Source organism: Calypte anna, chromosome 17, assembly GCF_003957555.1.
Source record: "Calypte anna isolate BGI_N300 chromosome 17, bCalAnn1_v1.p, whole genome shotgun sequence".
Lineage (NCBI taxonomy): Eukaryota > Metazoa > Chordata > Aves > Apodiformes > Trochilidae > Calypte > Calypte anna.
Genome location: NC_044262.1, coordinates 1,773,334 through 1,797,866, shown reverse-complemented (window position 1 = coordinate 1,797,866; position 24,533 = coordinate 1,773,334). Strand labels below are relative to the sequence as shown.

At 47.2% G+C, this 24,533-nt stretch overlaps 1 protein-coding gene across 7 annotated transcripts in view; it reads right to left on the bottom strand.

Moving 5' to 3' along the window:
- EXD3 (exonuclease 3'-5' domain containing 3) overlaps nucleotides 1-24,533 on the bottom strand; it is a 215,484-nt gene that overhangs the window by 64,100 nt on the left and 126,851 nt on the right. Inside the window, exon 21 of one of the 7 annotated variants that reach the window (XM_030461432.1) lies at nucleotides 20,214-20,293. The exons of the other annotated variants lie outside the window; for them this stretch is intronic. Coding sequence (XP_030317292.1) covers nucleotides 20,273-20,293 — 21 coding nt within the window. The 3' untranslated portion in view covers nucleotides 20,214-20,272. Of the gene's footprint in view, nucleotides 1-20,213; nucleotides 20,294-24,533 lie in introns of those variants that run through there. 7 annotated transcript variants of the gene reach the window in all.

Sequence of the window (24,533 nt, the reverse complement as noted above, 5' to 3'; positions counted from 1 at the left end):
TGGCTACACCAGCAAACCAGCTGATACTCGGAGATGAACGTCCACACACATCTCTCCTTGACCATTTCCAAAACTGCTTTCTGCCGGGTCCCTGCATGGAGGGAAGACCCTTCACAGGCACTGCTCTTCCCTTCCTATGCTCTTATCAAGTTCTTATCACTCTTTAGGCCCTTGGGGAGGTAATTCCTGGGCATTCCTGCTCCAAAAGCCAAAGGACAGTTTTCCCACAGAGGCTACGTCCCTGTGATGCTGTGGGAGTCATGAAAGCAGGAGACCTGAAACACCCAGCAGAATCACTCAGAGGTGAAACACGAAGGCTGGGGTGGAGATTTCACCCACTGAGAAATAAAAGGAGTGTTCTGCACTGTGCCTATTGCTTCAGCCACCTAGCTCCCTTGTGCAGGCAGGGCTGGTGTTAAAACTTGGTGAGAAGGAGGGAAGAGTCCAACCCATCCTGGTGATGGTGATGAGCTCTGTCACCTGCTAAGCAGTGGTACTGAGCAGCAGGATGGGTGCAGAGCTGAGCAGGGTGCAGGGAGAGCTACTGTTTGTTTGTCTGTCCCAGGGCTCAGCAATGCAGCTGCAGCCTGACAGCTGGAACAGAAACCATCTGCCCTGTACTGGGCTGGAGGAGACCAGCAAGGATTCCTAGGATGAGAGGGCAAGGGGGAGGCAGGGTCTCCTGTGAGACCAAGGGAGCTGAGTCCTGTGGAGGTTCTCCTGCAATAACCATTGCTGCAGGGCTTGGGTTACCCCATGGTGGAGAATGGGGAGATAAGAAGGAGGGGTCAAGTCTTCTGTGAAGAGGGTTCAGGATGGATCCAGTCAGAAATGAAGGCATTGAGAAATAAGAAACAGTCCCTGCAAAAACAAACCCTGGCAAGTCTGCAGTGGTACCTGCTGTCACCCAGCCTGCAGGGAGCTTCTGGGCAGACTGAGGGGAGGGAAAAGCTCAATTCAATCTCAAATAAACAGCTGTGTTCAGAAGTACCTCTGGGTTTGCGTGGGTCTAGGGGCCATTCATAGACTACATAATTGCTCCACATACATCTTTGCTCAGTGTGTGTTGTTTCACCTGTCCTGCCATGGCAGCAGTTTGATGGATGAATTTCAGGGTCATATCCAGTAGTTTCACTCTGGGTTCTCCCTGCTGCACCACTAGATTCTCGCTGACATGCAAGTTAGGCAAATCCCATGCAGCACATGAGACTTCATGGGGAAGGCCACCGAGGGACTATTCTCTTTCTGAAAGGATGAGAAACTCATTACCAACACAGATGGCCCAGCTCTTCCAGGCCTCTTGCCTAAAACACCAGTCCAGCAAAGGCCACAGGCTTTACAAGATCCCAGCTACTCGGGAGTTTATGAGGTCACATAAAACATTTATGGTGGGTGCATTAGTAACTCAGTGACCTATATTTACAGCTGGTGCCTGCCTGCTGCAGAGCTGGGGTGACCCCGAGGCTTAGCCCAAGCCCATGTGCTGGTATTTGGATCATGTCCACCAGCATTCACAGCTGGGCTCCCAGGAGCAGCCAAGGGCAGCTCGGATGTCATCTCTCTGCTCCAGCACCCACCCACGGGCTGCAGCCACGTCCCCAGGGTCCCCAGGCTGCCCCAGCACCGGGGAGTGGGATGGGATGGCCCCAAACCAGCACAGCCACCCCTGTTCGTGCTTGGTGGTTGCTGGTGGGAGGTGAGACCATCCCAGAGCTCTCTCCTAACTGGCCTCCAACACCTTGCACAGCAACGAGCCTCCTTCATGCAGAAGGAAAATTAAAGGGTGGAGTGGGTTGGGGAGGGATGCTGCAGAAGGCAAGGAGCAGCCTGCAGATGTGGGAGCTGGGAGGAGGTGACAGCTGGAGCCTGGCCAGGCCACTAAGTCCCCGAGTGCAGCAGGGCAGGGTGTCTGCCTGGGCCCCCCCTCACTCAGGAAGAAGGAACAACAACAGGAAGAGAAGAGAACTCGCTCAGACAAAAGATAAACAGACCAGCTAGATAGTGAAGCCAGAAGTTGCTAATTAACCTCAAATTGCTTCGGAAAGGACTCCAAGTGGCCCGTTCCCTTCTGAAATGCCAGCAGGCAGAGCTGTCCCAAAAATCCTGCTGCTATGGCCCCTCCACTGGCCCACAGTGATGCTCCCACCAAAGTTTGTCTCTCAGCAAGCCCTGAGCTGGCCTGGGTGTGAATGCAGGGGCACAAAACCCAAAAAGGAGCTGTAGTACCTTGCTAAGTGCTCAGTCTCAACTTTGGTTTCCACACATATAGGCCGGAGCTCCTTATTCGTGCAGCAGCACAGACCCTCTCACCCTGCCAAGCCCAGGCAGGAGCCACGTGTTCTTGGAAGAGGCCACAAGCACTGGATCTGAGCTGGGAGCAGCACCCTGAACAGACCTCCTGCTCCACAGCATCACCCAACCCAGCAGGAGCTCCCTTCCCAATGAAGGCTTTGCCCCTGCTGAGCACATTTCACATGCTGCCCAAGGGGGAGGCTGACAGGAGGGGACTGAAGCACAGATCCCTCAGGCAAAGGAAATAAATTGATTTAATCAATTAAATCAATTACTCAAACCCAAGGGCCAGGCAGGACCAACCTGGGCTCCTTAGTGCAGGAAATGACACACAGCTGAGCATCTGTGTGCATGTCAGGATGGATTAGGAGCCTGTCAGGTGCTCAACATCAGCTTTAAAGATGATTATGTGTGAGAGGGCAGAGCTCTGGACACCAGAAGCACCATTCCAAGCACTGCAGCCCCAGAGCATCTGCCACTATCTTGCTACACAATATAAAAGGTGGTGGTGGGAGATAGGAACCTGTAGCAGGTCAGTAGCATCCCCATGTGCCTCTGGACTGGTGGAAGCAGCCCTATGGATATCCATGTCTCTTTAAGGAGATTACTCCAAAGTTTGAAGACAAGGACACCACCACAAGCCTCCTAGAGCTGCCACTCAACATCAAAGGGAGCCTCTGTCTTGACTTCAAAAGGACCTGAGATGGGCCCCTAGAGAGAAGCATTTCATGTAAGCACTCACAGCCCCTTCCTGTATTGAGATCCTACTCCTACCAACCCTATAACAACCTCTGGGACCCTCAGAGGTCCTGTCCAACCTCAGATGTTGAAGGATTCCATATAATTGTCTCCTTTTTCTTGTTAAAGCTGCAATGCTTAATATGGGCCCTTCGTCTTGTTTGCTATTGCACAGTTCCAGAATATCTGCTGTGAATTTGGGAATATAAATTTAAAAAAAAATATCTATAGTGACAAGTTAGACAAAGACACTAAAGTGCTAGATAAGGGAAACATTTCCAAATTCTGGAGAGGTAACATACAGAAGAAACCAAAACTAAATGTCAGACCTGTGCAATAGGGCTGGGACACACAGGGTGACCACTGAGCTCTCAGCACAGTTTGCATGTAAAGGGCCCATGACTGAACACTTTAACTATTCTGATTTATCTAATTAACACATAACCTATCAAAAGCCCCTCAGATTTTAAAGTATTTTAAAGCTTTCAATGCCAGTGTAAAGATGAAACCCCTGTGTTCTGTACCAACCTGCTCTCCCCCATCCCCGTGGCTGAGCCCAGGATTTAGAGAAATAATTAAGAAATCAGAGCAAGCAAACAAAGCAAACAAACAATCCTTGCCTTAGAAAAATCACATAATGATAAAATGAAATAAAAAATGGTGGAAAAGTTATTGTATTAACACTGATGAGAGTCCGTATCTGTTACACAGCTAATAAAACAAATCACTCCCTCTCAGATGGAAGAAAATGTTTCTTCTCTATTGGAGAAAAAAAAAACACAAAGCAGCTCAACTGCATCCCTGAAATTGTGCAATTTACTTTGCATATTTGGCAGCCAAAGTAGAAGAAGCAGTTTATAATCCAGGGGTTTTCAGGCAAATGACAGGTCCTTGGTTCTCGAAGGAGTATTTCATTTTGGTATGTTTTTTAATTAACATTCTAATGGTACATTAGAATTAAAGGAATAGCAGTGACTGAAAACTCTGGTAGCTGTTTGTGCCTCTGTAACAAGCAGTGTCCCAGCAGTGCCCAGGCTGACTGTAATTGGAGCAGCACTTTCCTGGGCACTTTGGGGTTTTGTGTGTGTAAAACTGAAGCATTTTCCATCCAGCCAAGTTCTCTGTGTCCCTTTGCTGGGCAGTTCCCTGCTTCCCACAGCAACACGAGAGCAGACTTAACGAAGAGGAGGTAGGAATGAACCCAAAAGGGCTGCATGCAATAGCTTGGTTCAGGTTTTTTTAAGCACTTCATTGTGAAGATCTGAAGTGTTTTACATTTTATTGCTTTTAAATGTTAATTGGTTTAAAACTGTTTTTAAATCTTCATTGTATTAAGGTGGAAATTTTGTATAAAACAACCTGTAAAGCTCCTTTTTTTTCTTTTGCACTGAGTTGATTCTGTGTTTCAAGAAATGGAACTGCTGGTGTGAAACACCCAGAGAGACCAAAACTGGCACTACCTGCCTGCAGAAACAGTTCAAAATGGGCAAGAATCTCCCAAAGACAGTAATTTTTTGGAAAGGAGCCATACCAAGCAGTTCCCCAGGCAGTAATCAGAGCAGCAAAGGGAACCAACTCTGCTGCCTCTGGAAAGGAAGGGGGGAAAAAAAGCCCACAAGGGAAGTGAAACTCTGACAATTTTTAGGTCCTAGAGACAGAGTCCTATGACTGAGCACAGTCCTGTGTCACATGAAAGGTGTGGGAAAATGCTGAAGCTTGGGTTACACTCACATTTCTACCTTCAAAAATAGCCTGAGAACCTCAGGATGACTTCATAGCTGTGGCAGCTCCAGGCTCAGCACTGCCAGGAGGGTCCACGGGCTCCCAGCCCCACCAGTATGGGCAGGATCCCTCCTGCACCCCTCACCAGGGCACCAGGACCTTCATCCTGTGCTGGAGAAACTGCCCCAAATTTCACACAGCTTTAACACCCAGGTCTAAGTACTTGGCTGGAGTTAGAAGTGAATTTGAATTTAAGCTCAGAGTTAAACCTTGAAGACATCCTGGTGAGTAAGGCATTTTCCAATTATTTCATCCAGAGCATCCAATGGCTGTGCTGGCTCTGTAAACTAAACAAAACCACACATAAATTACACTGACACTAAGAAGAACATTTAACAGGGCTGCCCTTTGCAATGCTATCCAGGTTTATTCTGTTTACAACTCTGTTTACTGCCCTAATCTCCCCAAATTACCCAGGCTCCAACATGAGACATAAACAGACGGAAATTAAGCTACTGGTTCTGAGGACAAGGTTGTTTGGTTTTGTGTTTGGTTTTTTTGTTTTGCTTTTTTTTTTTTTTTTTTTTTTTTAATTTTTTAATGAGTTCTGATGGAGATAATAAGAACAAACCAGATATTTGTTTATTTATTTTTCAGAATTGGCTGAGTGCAGAGTGTGCCCTGTCAGAGAAGACCCATTGCATGTCTCATTGTCACAGCTCTGTGTCTGGCTGAGGCTCACAGCTTCTCTGCCTTGGGAATATCCAGCTTTTTAAGCACATAAATATCCCCCCAGCCTGGCTGATGTCCCACCTGGATGTAGTCTGGATGTGGCTCCTTGGAAGCAGCCAGGGGACACATAGAGCTGGCAGCTCTGTGACAAGCAGGGACACACAGCAGCTCACACCAAACACGTGCTGCAGTGGTGTCAGGCCAGGCACATGCCACAGTGATTGGTCTGTCACCCCCAAAATAAAAAAGGGAAAAGTTCTAGGAAATAAACTAAACAGCACAACTACCTGCACAAACCAGCTGGGCTGCTCAGCCCCAGTGCCCAGTGCCAAAGGACCAAGAGGATGCAAAAACCCCCTTGAGAAACCCCAGCATCACACTGGGGATGGACTTGGAAAAGAGAGGAGAGTCCCAGCCCCTGCCAAGCAGCACCTGAGTCCTGCTTGTCCCACAGAGCTGCCACTTGCAGGTGGCCACGATGCCTCCCGGGCAGCAGCAGCTCCTGTGCCCTGCTCTGGGGCTGCTCTGCTCTGTGGTTTTCATGCTGCATGGGCTGCCCAGCCCTGTGGGGCTTTCACCCAGCCCTGCAACTCTTGATAATGGAAAAGGAAACTCTTGGTAAGAGACAAGGAGCACTGAGAACACTGATGCTAAATGCACCCACCCAGGGACCCAGGCAACACACGGCAAGGACCAAGCTCCCAGTGGCCTCTGACTGCAAATACGTGTGACTGGGGCCAGCATTACTTCACAGGTATTTTAAAACTGCCTCTGAAAGCAGTAAGCACCAAGGCTTCCTGTGGCAGATGAGTTTACAGCCAGACAGCTCAAGGCTGGCCCCCAGTAAGTGCTCAGGTTCTGGTAGCCCCCAGAGGTCAATGTCCCTTTGTTCCCCTCTGCCTGTGAGGGAAGGGCACGAGGAGAGATGCACAAACCCACAGGGACTGAAAGACCAGGACTAAAAAGGAGGTCAGAGTCCCATGGGGACAAACAGAGGGAGCACAGAAACTTCAGCAGCTCTTCACAAGGCTTTCATCATTTCATCACTTTAGGCTTTATCCTGATGCTGCTTACAGTGGTCCAGGTGACATGAAGAGGAAGAAGTGGCCTTCCCAGACTGACCACCTCTATCCAATGAGGCTCCTGGAGCTCAGGAGCTGGATTCTGGATTTTTCCCATCCCTTTCCCTGTCACCTCCATCTTTGGACCTTGTTCTCCCAAGATACCCAAACTCTGAACTGAGCACTGCGTGTTCAACATTCAAAATGAGGAAGGGTGATGAAGAGTGGGTAATTCTTTTTCCAGTGATCTCATCACTCTGGTTAAAAAAGGGAACTCAAATAAGTTGTGTGGTCTAATGCATGGAAATACTTTTATTCCTTAGGAACAGCCTTGAAATCCATGTGCAATGGCACATCTCATTTACTTGCACAGCTGCCATGACTTGTTGCTCAAATCAGGTCTCTGCATTCACAAATTCTTTGCTAATCTGGGTGTCTGTCCACACATGTATTCGAATTCCTGGAGCGTGTTTGCACTTGCTGCAGTAACTGCATGCAGGAATCAGGCACACCTTGTTTGGAGGGCTTCACCCAGGCAGTTGCATATTTGGCACCACCACGCAGCCCAAAGAGCATTTATAAATTAATTAAACCCCTTGACAGAATCAAATACTTGGGGAAAGGACAGGAAAGAAACAGCTCTGCTTTGTATCACTTAACATTAAAAATACAGAGGACTGACATCTTCCAGCCCTGCCTCAGCCTTTTCCCCTGAGGATGCTGAATGGACTCCTGCCACGCTATTGCTGCCAGAACACAGCACCTGGAGTGCAGGAGTAAACTGGGAAACTCTCTGCATGCATTGACCTAAACTGGCCTCATTCATTCTACTGTCATAATTCTTAGAGCTCACTGTTGTCATAATTACCTGCCTGTATCTATCTCATTCCCACAGGCTGCTCCTCCAGTAATCCTTCTCAGAGTCACTCACTCACATTTCAGATCATCTAAATTCAAAACCAATTATGGGTAATTAGAGGAATTTCTATAACCATCCCCTTTACTGGATGTACAGGAATGATCTGCAATTCATCTTCAATGATGATGTCCCTGAGAAGGCTCTGAAAGAGTTCCCAAGAGGAAAAAGGATTCCAGGAGGAATTGGAGCCTGGAAAGCCAACTGTATCCTGGGATGCATCCCCAGCAGCATGACCAGCAGGTCAAGGTCAAGATCCCTTCCAATCCAAGCCATGCTATGATTTTGTGAACTGTTTCCTCCTCTTTTATCTTGGGAAAAGGCCTGATGTGAACACAGGGCCTCCAGCTCTGAGTGCAGGTGAATCTGGGCTTTATTTCCATGGCAGACCCAAGGCTGGGACATTTCAGCTACAGCTACTGAAAGGCTCTGTGGTGATGCAGCCAAAGATGTTTTAGAGCAGATGGTGAAAGGGAGTGAGCACAGTTTATGTTTCAACTGGCTGGACACAAACCAGTGGATTTGTTCCCTGCCCAGTAGCAGGAGTAATGTGACCTCAGGATTCTTCACAACATACTTCTCTCTACCCAGACCCAGGTAACTTTCTTTTGTAAGAACCACAGTTCACATTGAGCTCATCTGCATCCCACAAACCTCAGGCAATTTGATTTTTCTTCGTAAAAGAGTGTGCCACTGTCACAGATCTCAGGTTTCATGCAGATTTTTTTTCCTGAGTGTTTTGCAGACCCCTTTTCTATTTGATTAAAGTTACTTTCAAAAGTAAAGGCTTATAATTTCTGGTGATCTAAACAGATGTGACTCGACAAAGGTGTCCATTGTAGGGTCATGGTAGTGCTTTATTTTTTAATGATGAAGACTTTGGTTGTTTGTTATGGTGAGAAATAGTTTCCCCTCCAGAAAGCCCCTTGAGAAATTCCTGAGAGAAAATCCAGACTGTGAAAAGTATGGCTTGTGAGGAATTTGAAACAACATGACAGGGGAAGCAAATCATGGTGAACATGTTGTTCCAGACAGCCTGGGCTCATGGTCACCTCCAGCCCAAGCCCATACTCCCCACCTCCAGGTGAGCTGTCTCACTGCTGCCTGTGACATGGATGGCCATGAGAACCAGAATCCAGCACCACTCAGCCTTTCTATCCCCCTGCTGCCTCCAAAAGCCAGGATCTCACCCTGTCTGAACCAGCACAGAGGAGGATGGTCTCAAGCCAAAGGCAACACATCATGGGAGTGAAACCCTGGGTCGAGGTAAGGAGGGAAAAACCTGCAACAGATCTTCTGGCTGCTGTGCCAGACCAGACACAGCTGCAAGTGGGCCATGAAGACTTTGGAGAAGTTTACATTTCAGCTCTGTTTTGCACCTGGACAGTGATGGGTTTGCATAAAAACTTGATTTCTCCAGGGTGCAGCTCCAGAGTGGGGTAACCAGTGCAGTGCCTCTAAAGCTCCAGTTTCTGATCCATTTTCAGTTTTTTTCCCCTCCATCCCAAGTCTCTTTCCATGCACATGTTAAAGGGCTCTGCTATATTGTAATTGAAGTATATTTAAGTAAGTTTCAGTTCTCATTTCAGGCTTCATTTTTTAAAATAGCAGAATAGCTTGAGTTCATGTCAGAACAGTTTTAAAGCCTCCAGCATTAAAAATAATCTGTCATAAATCTAAACCCACCAATTTTTCAGAGAGGAGATGCCAAGAGATTTCACACACACGAGCAACTGGGAGATGGGGCTCCAAATTCCACTCTGGCTTTTCCACTGTGCTCTTCCAGAGCTGTTCCTGGGTCTGGGTCTGGCTGCTTCTCTGCACCAGGAGAGATGGAGCTCGATACAGAGTGAGGGAGATGAGGGCAAGCACAAGGAATCCACAAAGCTGCCAGAATGCAGGGAATTGGCCAATTATCCAGCTCTGACCTTTAGCAGAAACCTACAAAGGGATCTTTATGGATGAGAAGATTTCAGGAAAGGAAGGAGAGAGGTAAAGATCAAGGAAAGGGAACAGTGTGGTGAATTAAATCAAGTGTTTATGACTGTCCTCTGAAACCTTGCTCTTAGTCCAGCCTCTACCCAGTGACAATGTTGGGATTACTTAAGAGAACTTGATATAATAAGCTAAAAAATAGTTGTGATGTAAACCCAGTGAGGCTTCTAGACCACAGCAAGAGGTACTCTTGGCAGCTTCTCTCAGTGTAAGGATTTTCACCCTTCCCAGCTGGCATTCCCTTGCACAGCCACAGAAAGGGATGAAGCTGACATGAAATGCTCACCTCCTGGGCACAAACCTGTGCTCCTCCCTGATGGTCCCATGGGGCCACTGCCAAACTCCTCATGGGATGTCCAGGGTCTGTCAGACCTCAGCCCACTGATTAAAACCAGAGCAAAATGTGTCAAAACGGTGAAAAGAGATGGAGAGAAGGAGGTCAAGTACCCACAGCCAGCAAAGATACCCCTAGGCAGACTGATTACACTGCTGCTTGGCTAAAAAAAAAAAAGAAATAACAGAAAATATCCATTGAAAAATTCCTCTTTCTGCCTGATATTGTAAACACAAGTTCAGTCCAGGAGACTCCACGGGCTAAGATGGTTTTGATGACTTCCAGCCGTGTATACACTCTGCAGATTCACTTTCCAAACAGTCTATTATCACCATACAGGCAGCTCATTTATTTGCTGAGAATTCTCATTTAAAAAAAAAAAACCTAATCAGTCGAGATTTATTTTCCTTTGATAAGGCACAGGAGGGCACTGCTAAGGTTCTGGCTTCTGCCAGCTTCTTGTCCAGCAGTTCCTGTCAAGCTGACACCAGGACAAGGCTCTAACACATCACTTCTTCAGCTGGTGTGTCCTGGGGCTTTGCCACTGATGTTCCCACAAGATGGATCATTTCCCTGCCTCTGTTCCTCCAGGAGTGTGTTGGGCTCTTCCAGCCAAAAGCAGGCAGAGGTGGGTGGGTGTCTGTGAGCACCAGGAATTTTCTGAGTCTTCAACTGAGCATCACATCTGCCCAGAGCATCTGGAGCTGCTGCAGGACAGCACATGAGGGTCTTGTACACCTAACCTAAGGCTGTTGGTTTCCTGTGCTGGCCCAGGTGACACTGCCACCTGGGGGCAAGGGGTACCAGGACCCTGTTGTTGTGGCTCAGCCCACTCAGGGTTGGGAAGAAGCAGGAGCAAGGGGGATCTCAGAGCTTCCACCCCACACAGGGCCTGAGATCATCACTGGCAGAGGTACCTTGCTCAGGGCTCCCAAATCTCTGTGAGCAAACAGAAAGAAACTGGAAGGAAGAGACAAAAAGAAATAAAAAAAAACCAACAAATAACCAACCAAAAAAAAAAACCAAATAAAAAAACCAAACCAAACCAAAACAACAACAACACCAACAAAACCAAAACAAACCACCAAGAAAAAAAAAAGGAAAGAAAATGAAAAAAAAATACTAAAAGAAAGCCTGTGTTTGAAATACGCTTTGTTTTCTTTTAAAAAATCCAGGATCTGCTCCAGTTTGAAAGAGGGGGCGAACACTGACATAAGCTCTTTGTTATTTGCATTAGTTCAAGAAGAAAACACTTTGTTCTATATATTCCTCTGAGGCTTAAATACTGCCTCAAGCCCCCACTTTTGGCAGGCAGGGAGCAGGTCACAGGTAGCACACCCAGAGCCCCAACAAACCAGCAGAATGATGGTTCATTAGCCCTTCCAGTCCCTCTCCTCACCTCTCCCAAGCCCTCTCACATCCAGCAATGACCAAGTGAGAACATGGATCATGTCTTCATCTCCTTTCACTGCCAACCCCAGGACGGACTCAGCCACCACCCAGCCTGTTCCAGGGAACCATCCCCTGGGATGCTCTCAGACCATCAGTGACTCCATCAGCACCCCCAGTGCTCCCCAGCAGCTCTACCCTTATGTCTAAAAACAGGCAGGAGCCCCCCAAAACTCAGAGAGCCACCAAAGAGCAGCCAAGGGCTTTGCTCAGCCCTGGTGGGATCTGAAACCATCACCCCTCACCTGCCTTGGTTCCCCAGCAATGCCTCAGTGGTTAATCCCCCTCCAGATCACCTGGGGCTGGGTTCCCTCTGCCCAGAGCACAAAAAGCTGATGTTTGCTAATGGTCTGCTCACCAAATCTGCCTTCACACCACCAGAGGGGTAATGACTGTAATTGCTGAACACATCAACTCCCTGTTCTCCCTGGGCTGCTCCAGCCATGCAGGTTGAAGCGTGGAAGGACAAGTGCCAAGTGTAATGGTCTGAAGCCATTTTCCATTAAAAGCTCTTGTTTTTCATGGCTTATAAGTCACCACTCACTGCCTCCTGTCCCTTAGGTTGAGATTTGTCATGGTTGTTCTCAACCCAGTGGAGAATTTCTATAGGAGAAGTTCAATAGTCTAAGTAGCAGCAATTATTCACCTGGCTTTCATCATGGAAGGTAACAGATATCTGCAGAAACTGCTGTCTCTGTGAGGAAGGCAGCAAAAAAGAGGACTTCTGCCCTGCATCCCAGATGGAACACAACTACCACACCCTGAGGTTTTCCAGGAGTGAATTCAGCAGCAATTGCTGTACCAACAAACACCCACCCAAACCCAGGCACCACGAGCAGTCCCATAGGGCTGGTTTCCAGCATGAAAATGGGATGATCATCAGCTAATCAAGGTATTTTCCAGATGCATTCTGTGTGCAAGTGTAAATTCTAAACCTGCCTATAAAACAAACCAATGTGGCCTGAACTTTGGACTTGGTGAGGTGAGTCCTGAGCAAGACACTGGTGTTTGCACGAGGAGATCCCATCTGCTCTGCTTCACACATGGAGAACTGATGCCCCTGCACTTCCCAAGCTCCAATTCAGCAGAAGAAATGAAAGAACTGGCTTTTTAATTTAAAAAAAAAAGCAAGGAACTTAGACACAAGCCACCAGGTTAATGAGACATTACAACTGAAATGTCAAATGAGCAAATGCCAAATGTGCCAAGTCCCTGCCTGTCCCCTCACAACCTGTGAGCACATTGTACCCCATGTCCTGCTCTTCAGACTGCCAGAAAGAGAGGTAGAAAGGGGCTTCCTTGGCTTCTAGGAAAACCAATTTTGAACATCCTAATTCTATTTTGTCTAAATCTTAACCATAATCTTTATATTAATGCTGTTTATTATAATGTATTTTTCTTGGAATGCATGCACAGAAGCACAATAAAATATAGTTGCATTGGGCTGTTTTAAAAACAAAAACCACAGACCAGATAAGAAAGACAAAAACCATCTTTTATGTGGAGAGATGGCTGTGGGTCACTAGACACTAAAATAAGAAACAGCAATTTGCTCTTACACCAAGGAACAATACAAAGGTGTTTAAACACTTAGATGAGGAGTCATGAAGTCAGTGCAGGATTAATTCCAGGGGAAGGAATGACTCCTCACTCTTCTACCTGAGCACAGAAAAGAAACATAAAACCCACAACCCTGTCTCATTTCTGTAGGAAAACCCCCAGTCTTTTTTGTGCTTTGAAACAGGATGTTGCTTTTTCACATCCATGAATTTATTTACTGACTCTCCCCATAGATTTTAAGGTTAATAACATAATTTTGCTTGTCTAAGTTTTGCTATGTCCCTGAAATGAGCCTCAGGCCTGGGTTAATGGCCCCAAGGGTCAGAGGATGCACCATGCTGGCACCTGAGCTGTTCCAGTGATTAATAACAGTATTTCTCAGGGGGTCATTCCCCTGCAGCCTGCCAGTTCCAAATTCTTCTTACCTTGAGATAAAACAGCTGATCTCACATGAGGCAGATAAAAAGAAATGCCAATAGGTACTAATAGTAATAGTTTAAACCTTGCAGGTCCTTGGCCACCTCCACTGGTGACTGGGGAGAGGAAACACAATCAGGGCTTCCAGCAGCAGGACAACCACCCTCAGGTAAAGCAAAGAATGGGAAATTTCCCCAGTGATGGACACAAGGTCTCTACTTTGAACACCCAGCTGAGCTCAGTCCCCCCAGAAAGAAGCTGTGTGAGTGTGGAAATGTTTTCCTACCAGGAACAGCTCTGTCAGTCTGCATGTCCTCACTTCCACATGCCCAAGACCAAGATCTCTCTGCACAGCACTTCCCCTGGGGATGTGCATGACTGTAATTATTTCTCCAGTCACCAAGGGCCAAATCAGCTTTAATCCAAAGGCCTTGGCTCAAAAGAATATTGTTCTCCTCTTGCTGGGGTTTTGGATGAACAATTGGTTCCTTGTGGGATGTCCCAGGCTTCCCACAGGCTCTGCAGGCACCATCCTTGGCATCCCCCTGGAAGGTGTTCAGCTGAGCTCCTCTGGAACAAGAGCAATGCTTCCTCCTTGGGAAATCTGGGCAAAATATCCCGAGATGAAAAGCAGTGCAGAACTAGGAGACCTCAGTGAATGAGAACAAACTCAATAGTTCTGGATTGTGCCACTCCTTCATCTGATACCATTCACACTGGAAAAGCAGCACTTCAGTTGTACCAAGACAAAACCAGGGGAGGGATATGGCACTTCCACACTGAAGAGGCAAACAGGGAGGATGTCAAGTGAAAGTACCACAGAATCAAGCAGCTTGGGGTAATAACTTCGTGTCAGGCAGATATCAACACCCACCCTTCTTATCTTTGCTGAGCACAAAGAGGTGCTGGCCTAGCTGATGATCATAGACTGGCTGCCACACAATGGGGCAGGCACTGCTTGCTCTTCCAAGGGTGAGATAAACTGTCAAGTGAATTGGAGATTAACTATCCAGATGTAAATGAATTCATTGCTATGCAACTGATAGGGCTCAGGCCTGGTTTAGTGCAGGATGGAGTCAGGTTTGGAGAGCTCTCTCAATGGCCAAAGAATTTATAACCTGTATTCATGGCATTCTCTGGAAAGGGCTGCCTAACAATGCCCGAGCTTGCAAGCATTGTTCCTTTTGAAGGGCTTTGCCACTCCACCCCCACTCCTCTGCCCCCAATTTACTCCCCTCCTCCCTGGATCCCCCAACAGACCTGCTCTGCACCCTTCCCTCCTCCTGATCACACAGGAAGAAAGCTGGGGGGAGGTGACCTCCACAGCAGAATTTGCTATTCATGTTCCGTTCCCCCTCACAAATCCTTAACTTCTTGTCTCTTTTTAATCTTTTTTCTCTTGAGAAAGAAAAGATCAAAGGGCTTGGGGCTGATGCTTTCTGAACTAGGCACTTCTTGCCATGGGAAAACAGCCATGGGGAAGGGCTCCACAAAGATGCTTGTGACTGGGGGTGGGAGAGAGACGATGAGCCAGGACTCTCTTCCATGGAAACGCTTTCCCAAAGCCTTTACCAAGCAGCCCTCCAAGTAAGATGCAGCCATCCAGCAGCCATCCCAGCTTGCCAGGCCTGGCTGGGATATGGCAGCAGCAGCAAGGAGAGCACATCTTGCTTGGGGGTCACACATGAACGCTGTTAATGTCTTCCAACTCCAAGGATGGAACTGCAGAGTCTGGAGGTGTGCATGGGTCCCACAGCAGATCCCTCCTGGGGTGACTGGAGCATGGCAGCAGGGCAGACCTGGTCTGTAGCCTCTCATTGCTCCTGGGTTCCTTAGGAATCAGTTTGGAACAGAAGAAGGAAGAGCTACACTCAACACAACTCCTCCAAGCACAGATATAAAACCTCAGCCTCACCAGAGCTTCCCTTTCACACCTCCATCAACACCCCCACCTCAGCCTGCCAAGGTTGTGCTGGGCCAAACACAGAAGCTGCCTTCCAAAATTAAATAAAACTTCCCCTATTTCCAAAAAGTCAAGCAATTATGCCCTGCAGTTCCAAACAGCCTATGACTGCTATGGAGGAGAGCTAAAAGGTTCTCACAGGGAAGAAAGAGGAGGGATGTAATAGTTCCATCTCCCAAATTGGCTGTGATGAGAGTTTATCTCAAGGCAGGATTTGGAGGTCCCCAGGTATCTTCCCAGGACAATGTGCATTTTTCCCTCATTCAGTAATCCCAGTTTGCCAGTGGCAGGCTGTCTGCTGCCAAGGCAGATGAGTCACAAGGAAGAAGCTGTGCACAAATTAGAGATTTGTACCAAAGCACTGATATAAAATATATCAGGGTAAAAAAGTGCTCTTGGCCCAAAGGTTTGTATGAGTTTCCAACTGGAGATGGAACTTCAAAGCAGAGGCTCAAATCCCTAATGAGGGAACAAGCTTGCTGAGAAACCTTTAATCATTTTTGCTTGGACAAGCAACACATAAATATTCTCCCTTTCAGAGGTCTCCTGCTCCTGGGAAGTAACTGTTCTGCACTTCTATGTTTTGGAAAAATGTTACCTAGTTTTGAAGGACTGATCTGAGTTAAGTTTTTTTTCCTACAATCCAGGCTTGCTGGCACAGATGGGGGAATCTGCAAAGACTATTCAGCTGTCCAGGTTCAGTCCCACCATCTTCTTTTCTAACAGGAATCCCTCATTCCTCTCCTTGTTCATCTGCCCTGAGGGCCATGACCCCTCCAGGACTTTTCAGAGGCAGGCTGGGTCACCACTTCCTAATTCTTCTGTTTTTCATGTTGCTTGTGCAAGAGCTCTCATGGACTTTACAGTCACACTGTCCTTTCTTAGGAGGTCTTGGCACCTTTGTGGTCTGCAACAAATAAAAACTTCTAAATAAAATAAAATACTTCTAAACTCACCAGTAAATGACCTCTCCAGAGCCTTCAGCTCACCAGCATTGAGAAGCTATGGGACAACTGTCTCATTGTTCTTCCAACTCCAGGACAGGCAGGACAGGACAGGATCTGAGTCTTGCTTCAAGCATTTAATGTTAAATTACTTTAACAACAGCCTTACTTGTATTGCATTGACAAAAGCTCATTGCTTGGCCAGGTCACACTCAAACCCATGGCCCTGCTCTCCTGTCAGGAGCACATCTCTAGGCACTGATGATTGTATGTCCCAACCCTACCTTCTCACACAATAACTTCTGATTCAGCTCTGTAAAGTTAGATTAAAATCTGCTAAATGTGTTGTGGTGTAAATCCCGTGAGGGCTTCACTAACCTACACCACAAACAACCTGCAGCATCCACAGCACTCGAAAAAATTACAGGTCTTAGAGGAACACTGAAAATTCACACGACTTTTCTGCCTTCAAAGCTGGTTTCCTGATGCAGATTTAAGAATCTGTTTCCTCTGTAGGCTCAACAAATGCCTGAATCACAGTGGTGAGCCAAGGAGAACAGCTGCCTCTCTTCAGGTTTGAACTACTTTTCACCACCACCCCCAAAACCAAGCACAGGAGCCTTCTCATTATTAGAGAGGATAAGTGTTTGTGCTGAAGGAAAAATGTAAATTGCTCTCAAAGAAATGCCAAATTAGCACAAGTGACCCACGACCTGAAATGCAAAAATTCTCTAGTGGAGATTTAAAGGCAGTTGAATGTCTCAGCAAATTAGCTCCACAGCTGCCACGATGACAACTCCCCTCTCACACTCATGCTACAATGGCAATAAAACAGTTGTTGTTCCAAAGTGTTTCTGATTATTTTTGCTCTACTGCTGGGGGAAAAAAATGCTAAATGTCACCATCACCAAAGTGCCAGATGTGTGTGTTCAGCTACACCATACCAACTCCCCAGGTGACAAATGTCTCCCTTGTCCTCCTGGTTTTGCTGCTGCACAGCCAACCAGGCCCTTGGCATTTCTGTTGAGTCCTGAGTTTCTTTTGAGCCAAAATAACAATTCTGGTCAACTCAGATGTGGTTCTGTGGATTATTGCCCACGAGGGGTAAACGAGAGACACAGGCTGCAGTGTGACAACACAGCAAATCCAGCAGCAAAGCTTCTGCTCTGGGATCAAAGGCAGCGTGGGCACATGACACAAAGCACTAACAAAATACAGAATTAGGAAGTCAGCTCATATGCCTGCAAAAAAAAAAAAAAAATTAAAAAATACAAACTAATTTGTTGTGGCTACCTCTGGGCTGGAAGGCACTGAATACCTAGCAGTGTGACCATACAGCCAGCCTGGACCCAGCTCCACCCTACAAACCCCCAGCCCACAGCAGGACAGTGGTACTGAGTCACTCTTCTTTAATGGGCACCCAAAGAAGATTTTCACTTAGGCCACCTAGGAAGAAAATGTAATTTGTATACATGTCTCTATGTCACCATAGGATCTATTCAACTTCCAAGCCTTCTTGGGTTTTTTTTTCCCTCTGGTCAGTAAGGACTCACATTTTTTCCCAGTATCTCCAAGCATGCTCAGAATGAAACCCAGCAGCTCCAAAGTGCTTTTAATGAAATATTATAGACCTCAAGTATTCAATTAGCAATTTGTCATGGGAAACAAGTTCTAAAAGCCTACCATAAGCACCTTAAACATGTCATGTCTACAAGATACAGAAAGGCTTTAGTAACATGCACTGTGCAAAAAACCAGGATGTACAGAGAGAGAAAAAAGCTTGATGGCATCCTCTGCAATGAAAGCTTTCCAGGAACACTTGTACATCTCCATAAGCTGAAGAACTACAGTGTTACCATTATTAAAATACTCCCTATAAGGAGAAAAGCAGGGCCAGTGCTCTGAGGAGAAATGCATGCAGCCTTGTTCCCTTTCTAAAAATGAATCTTGATGAATATGTGACCTTTTTATGACTCCTTCCCTACTAACAAACGGGTTTCACAGAAACAACGTGAATATACATTTGAAGCATATACTAGGAGAAACTGAATTGTGAAGATGTAAACTGCAGAATCTCTGCCAGAAACCTCCATTTATCCCTTGTTTTCATCCAGACAGAGGAAAGAAAGAACCTGATCAGTGAATTCAACCTTTCAGACTCCTGTAGTCTTCAACGAGCACCCCGAGTGAACTCCAATGAAGATGTAGATGAAGATTTACTGATGGAGGCTGCATCCTTCTCAGCCACTAAACTTGGTGGGAATTGGGCTCCTCATGTCCCCAGCCACCAACCAAACATTAATGTCTGGTGTTCCTCAGCAAGCAACCCCCAAGCCAACACAATAAACAAGTGTAACAGAACTGCAAGCTCTCTTCAAGTAACTTATATACAGAGATGAAATACAAATTAGTAAATCTGCAGGCTCCCCATGCTCAGGGGAAAACCTAAAGGACACACAGAGGTCCTTGGGACACCTGGGTGACCCTGCATGGTGTGGGACATGTTCTCTTCTCAAACAGCAGCTCCTGAGGGCCTGGAGGTGACACAGCCCATGTGCCACCTGCTGCAAAGCCACCTGAAACACAGCTCAGAGAGGCAGCAGCTCTGCAGGACTTTGCCAGCCACACAACACAAGGACTTCAGGGATGGGCAGAGGGATTCCTCATACGACCCCTGAGAGCACAAGCAATGGGACTGGGCAAGATGGGGAGCTGCTCCCTGACACAAAAAGTCTCAGCTCCAGACAACACCCCCCCAGTCTGCCTGTCCTCTCACCAGATTCACAAGCAGAACACCATCAGAACACCACGGCACCAGGAACAAAGTTCTGCTGCAGTTTCCCTGTGCCCCAAGCTGCACCCCGTTGTGAAACGTGGTGAATACCCTTTCCTCCAGCTTTTCCTCCTCATTCCTGTCTCATCTTCACTTTCACACTACCTGCTGGGTGATGCTTTTATAGCAGCATCTATCACCACAGCATCCCAGTGCACCACAGGAAGACAGAAAGCCCTCAAAGGTGTAATCTTCTTCCCAACTTTGTCACTTTGCTTTTGCATTTCAATTATTTTGGTAACAGCAGGCTGTTAAACCATGAAGATCACTGTAGCAGGCAGTGAACAAGGAAGAGAGCCATTGCTACAAGTGTGTGCTTTTCTCTAATGGCAACTTGGAGAAGTCCTGAGACACATTTCTTGTCCAAATGTGCTCTGCTCTGCAGTCTTCCATTAAGAAGTGAGTAAATAGTTTCCCATAAAAGCCAAAGGGCCTGTAAAAAACCCCAACAGAATCTTACTCTCTCTTTAAATTCCAAACCCCATTAACTTCTCACCTTTTTATAACTGCCCCAACTGGTAGGGACCTTTGGAAGCAAATTGTCCTGCAGAGGAGCAGGAGCTACAGGGCTGGAGGTGGCAGCAGGAGCTGGGGCAATCACCAGCAGTGTCCCTGTGCCCTGACACCAGCTCTGCAGAGCAGGGACCAGCACCACGGCATGGACACCAACACTGGTGGCACTGGTACAGCCACCAGAGGTGAGCCCAGGATCCCATCTGGAATTCAGTGCCTTCCCCCAGCCCTAGGGAGTTTCCTGGAAGCCCATGGCAAGCCCAGTCCTGGCTGGCGCCTTGCTGCAGGACTCCCTCTCCTTGGCAGTAATTCCTCCATCTCAACTGCAAGTTCAGAAAATAACGTAATGAAAACAGTCTTCTTTTTCTTTCCTTTTTTTTTTTTTTTCCACTGCTCATTTTATTTTACTGAGCTACTGCATACGGAGCTGAATCTTTATTTTGGCTTATGGCCTCTTGCAATATCATTACCCGCGCGCAAAGGAAAAGCCCTCTGGAGATTTCCAATCCAAACAGGCCCTTGTTTTATCTACAACTATTTGAGTACATGACCTCAGATAACCCCCTGGCCAACTGTGTGCCAAATGCAAACTGCAGCCATGGGAACTTTAAATACAGAGAAGATTTTCCAGCTTCCCTCCGAAGGGAAGACGTCGAGTTTCTTGCTGTCTTTGGGTCGGGCAGAGCTGGGAAGCTGGAGCTGGGCTGGCACTGCCACCACTGTCACCATCACCCCAAGGAAGATGTTGGGTTGAGGCAGGAGCACAACTGACCTCTGCCACATGGTCACTGTCCTTTTGCTTCTCAGGGTACTGCTTCAGATTCCTGAAAAGACATACAGCTGCACTTGGGCCAACAGACTCATATGTAAGGCTGTGTTTGGATTCCTCTGGACAGGGGAGGTTTTTCATCTTCATTAGCCCTGCAGTTTCTCATTGGATCAGAGGCTCCTGCTCTGTTTATGAATCTACATAAATCAGTTAATCTGGCATTTTGAATGAAACATGGGAGGCTTTGGCAGCTGGTGATTCACAGACACTCAGGACATGTGTGCACCTAACTTAGCAAGACCGAGGAAAAGACCAGCCCAGAGAATTTCAGCACCAGAATCAGTGATAAACATTTTTCACAGCAGTCACCACTTGTTTCTCCCAGATCAATACTTCTTCATGTTAACACAAATCCATTAATGCAAAAGAGGAGAATGAGTCCTAGACCCAAACACAAGCACAAAGGAAAAAAAATCTGAAGCTCTAGGCACAGCACAGGAATTTGTTCTTCACAGTCTCCACTGTCACACTCAACACATGCCCACATTATTTCATGTTGGGAACCAAACTCAGTGAGCAGGGCATAGCCCCACGTCCTGGCTGAGGATGTCAGCTTTCACCAGCACATGAGGCTTCCTGGGGAGCAGTGCAGAAACCTGGAGTTTAAAATAAGTGTTAAAGCAAAAGGCAGGGGACCCAGGGATGGAAGGCAAGACCAGGACACTCAGCACTGCTTTGCACCTAGAACATCCCTGTGTCCTCAGCTGGGATGCCCAGAGCACTGCAGCTCCCACAGCCAGACTGGGTCCAGTGTCCATCTGCTGGACACACCAACCTGGGGTGGTTTTTTAGCTCTGTGCAACCACACATTCCTAGGCATTTTCTAGAGGTCTTCACATCTCCAGGCTGCTGTTATTTTGATCTTTACGACCCCCGGAAAAAAATGGGTTCAGCTAAGTCTCATCATTAGGAATTTATATAAGGTCACTTCAAGGCTTCATGCATTTCCTCTGGTTCAGATCTCAGGGCTCTTAGTGCTTCCTCTCTTCATTTATAACCTCCTTGCTGTAGGGCATTCCAAGTAAATCATCCACCACCAGTTTCCTCTCTTCAGCAACATGCATTAAGTTTTTCATTCAGGCCAAATGAAGCTTCAACTGCTCTGTACAACAGTAGCTGAGTTAAAGGCACAGCATCACTTTAAGAGATGGCAGCTTTCCCCTCAATAAAAAGATGCAATTATTTTAATATGAAGAAGATGTATTAATTCTGTTTCTCTGGCAGCAGGATAGATGTAGTCACATTTGGTAGCACAGCTGCGAGCAATGAACAAACTCTTACATGTTGTCTGGGAAATTCATTTGCTAATCACTGAGAAGAGCCTTTTTCACTAGGAATAAATTACAATACACACTCAGAAGCTGTGAACTGTATCCAACCATGATGCAAAACTGCACTGAGGTGCACAGCAGCTATGAGCTGATCAAAATGGCACAGCTGCTCTTTACAGGGGAGTGATCACCCACCTGACTGTGTACTTCATTTATGAAGCCAAAAATCAAATATGAACCAAAACACATCATGAACTGCCAGAAGGGTCCAAAAATAATGGATATGAACAGGGTGGGGATGAGATAGGATGAGGTTTTATCTCTGGACAGGCCACCCTCCCTGGTACATTGCACAGCACCAACCAAATTCTCTCCATGTGGCCTGAGACTGGTCAGGGACTGAGCAGTGCAGGGCTGCTCATGGGAGCTCTGGGCTCCCAAGGGCTGTGGCCATGCTGATGGACTGGAGGCAGAGTCTTCCTGCCCCCCTCCTGCACATCTGGGCAGCTGCAGATCAACCAGACTGGAGAGCTGAGCTGGGTGAAAATTAACCATCTGTTTCTGACAGGTCCATTTCAGCTGGGATCAGTTCCCTGATCCAGTGACCCTGCAGTTAAACAAGCACTGGTGCTGGGGCAGGAGGGGCTCTGGGAGGCACTGGGTAGGGTAGAGGAGAGGCACAGCTTCAGCAGCATCCAGCTACACCTACTTAAACCACTGCTGAAATCATGGCATAAGCATCACAGTCCCATTTCCAACAGACCCTCAGTGATCCTCTCAAGTGTTTTCCTTCCTCTTCTCTGAAAATAGCAAAGAGGAGTCCAGCTCATTCAGACATCATTCACTTTCTTATTAGTAGCCCATGAATATCACTGCACCATCACTGCACACTGGGAAGAATGAATCTGACACAGACCCTGCCTCCATTTTTCAAAGCCTTTCATATTTTTTCCACGATTTTCCAAAAAGAACATTTTCAATATTAAACTTCAGTAATGCCTTGAACTAGTGGGGATAATTTCCACCTAACCTTTTGCCTCTCTTTATTCCATGTCCTCTCCTGACACAGCTATCTCTCTCCTGCTAAGCAACCGCCTGTATCCGCATGGATGAGTCTTTGCAACTGGAAAAATAACCAGGCTGATGGAGCTTAGGTAGGAGAATCTGACTGCCTGCATTCCTCCTGCGGCTGGCCCCAGGAAAAGGACACCCTGCCACTTTTAAACCTGGGAGGTCTTTGAGAGTTTGGCAGAAATCCCCTGGGAGGCCCATCATTAGCCATTTAAAACTGTCTATAGTCTGGAGCTGAATTGCAGCTTGGGACCAAGCCCCCGCAGAGCTATCTGTCAGGAAAGGCTCCCGGCACTGGCAGGGGCTGTTAACAGTAACAATGATGACAATGTAGTGGGATTTTCAGGGGCGGGGACTTCAAAGAAACCCTAAAGAGGTATTTTTCATTAGGAAACAAGAAAGCAGCCCGAGTATTGTTTTTGGCACTAAAGCTGAATATGAATGATACTGCAGCAAGTCACAGCTCAGCGACGGCATAAATTTAAATATGCATGTGCTGCTTTTCTGTACTGCTCCCATCACATCGGGTTTGTGCTACCTGGCCAGGACAGCAGCTCTTGGACCAATCCTCATGCTGAGCATCTTTGGGATACTTCAGTGCTTCTAAAAATCAGCAGCCAGCTGGCAGTCCCTTACAGTGGCTACTCCATGCCCTCGTCATCACCCTGCAGACAGATGCTCCCATATTGGTACCTTAATCCAGGGAATCAGCCCCAAACCCTTGGCTTCCCACAGCCTGCCCACTGGGTGATAAACCAGCTCAAACTGAGAGTCTCTCCATGCAGGAAGGAGAGGGAAACCATGGCTGGCAGACAGGAGGGATTGGCTGCAAAGGGACTTTCTGCACTCAAACTCCAAATCTATGGGGAAGCAAAAGAAGACAATCATAAGAAGTCCAAGATGGACATCATGAAACACTCCTGCTGCAGCAAGTCCTTCTCTTAACCCTAAGGATTTACTAATTACAGGGCTGCTTACTGTGTGGACCATGACGACGAGCCTGTGAACACAAGGGCACCAGTGATACCATAAACATGAATATTTGGTTGGAAACCATGTCCTGCCCTCACCAGCCTTCTCCTTGTGGAGATGACCAGAAGATTCTGGAAGGACCAAAGATGACCAAAAGGACTCAGCAAGATCCAAACCTCTCTGGGTGCCCCATTTGCTCTGGATTCAGCAGTGCTGGGCTGCTCACCACCCCAGTCCCACCGTAACCACCCGTGGTTTGTGTCCCTTTGAACCAAACCCAGGGTCAGTTTTTCCCCCTTCCGACAGCCCAAAACCCCAAAGCTATCATATCAAGTCAGCAGAGAGAAAGTGCCCTCGGGGTTTGTGGAGCAGATTGACTTTCACACCTCACTGCCCACACAGAAGAAACCCAATCTAAACAGCGTAACTTTGCATAACCGATTATTTTCACTGGGGTAATCTGAGCCCTCCAGTAAATGCCACCAAATGTGCCTGATCCAGGGAAGGCCCCGCTGAGGGGAGGAAGGGCCCAAGTGCTGCAGGAAGCAGGAGGGAAGGCTGGGCAGGGCTGGTCCTGGCTCTGGGATGGGTTCACTCCTGGGAGAGAAGGCTGAATCCTATGTGAACAACTTAGTGCCCAACACGTTTGTATGGTCAGAAACCAGGGTGTGCAAAAAGAAGGGAAATAGGCAAGGCAGGCTGGTGTGCAAGATGCTGTCTGGTTTGATGTCTTTTTAAACTTTCTTTTCCTCAGTGTCCCACATATTTTGAGAGGCTTCAACTTTCAGTCTGACTCCCCAGTGACCTATTATCCCTGCACATCAGTCACTCCATCCTGTCACCAAACAGCCATTCACATGACCTTGTTTGTAGGGGACCATGTTCCTCCTCTGACTCCTCTGTCACCAGCTTCCTTCTCTC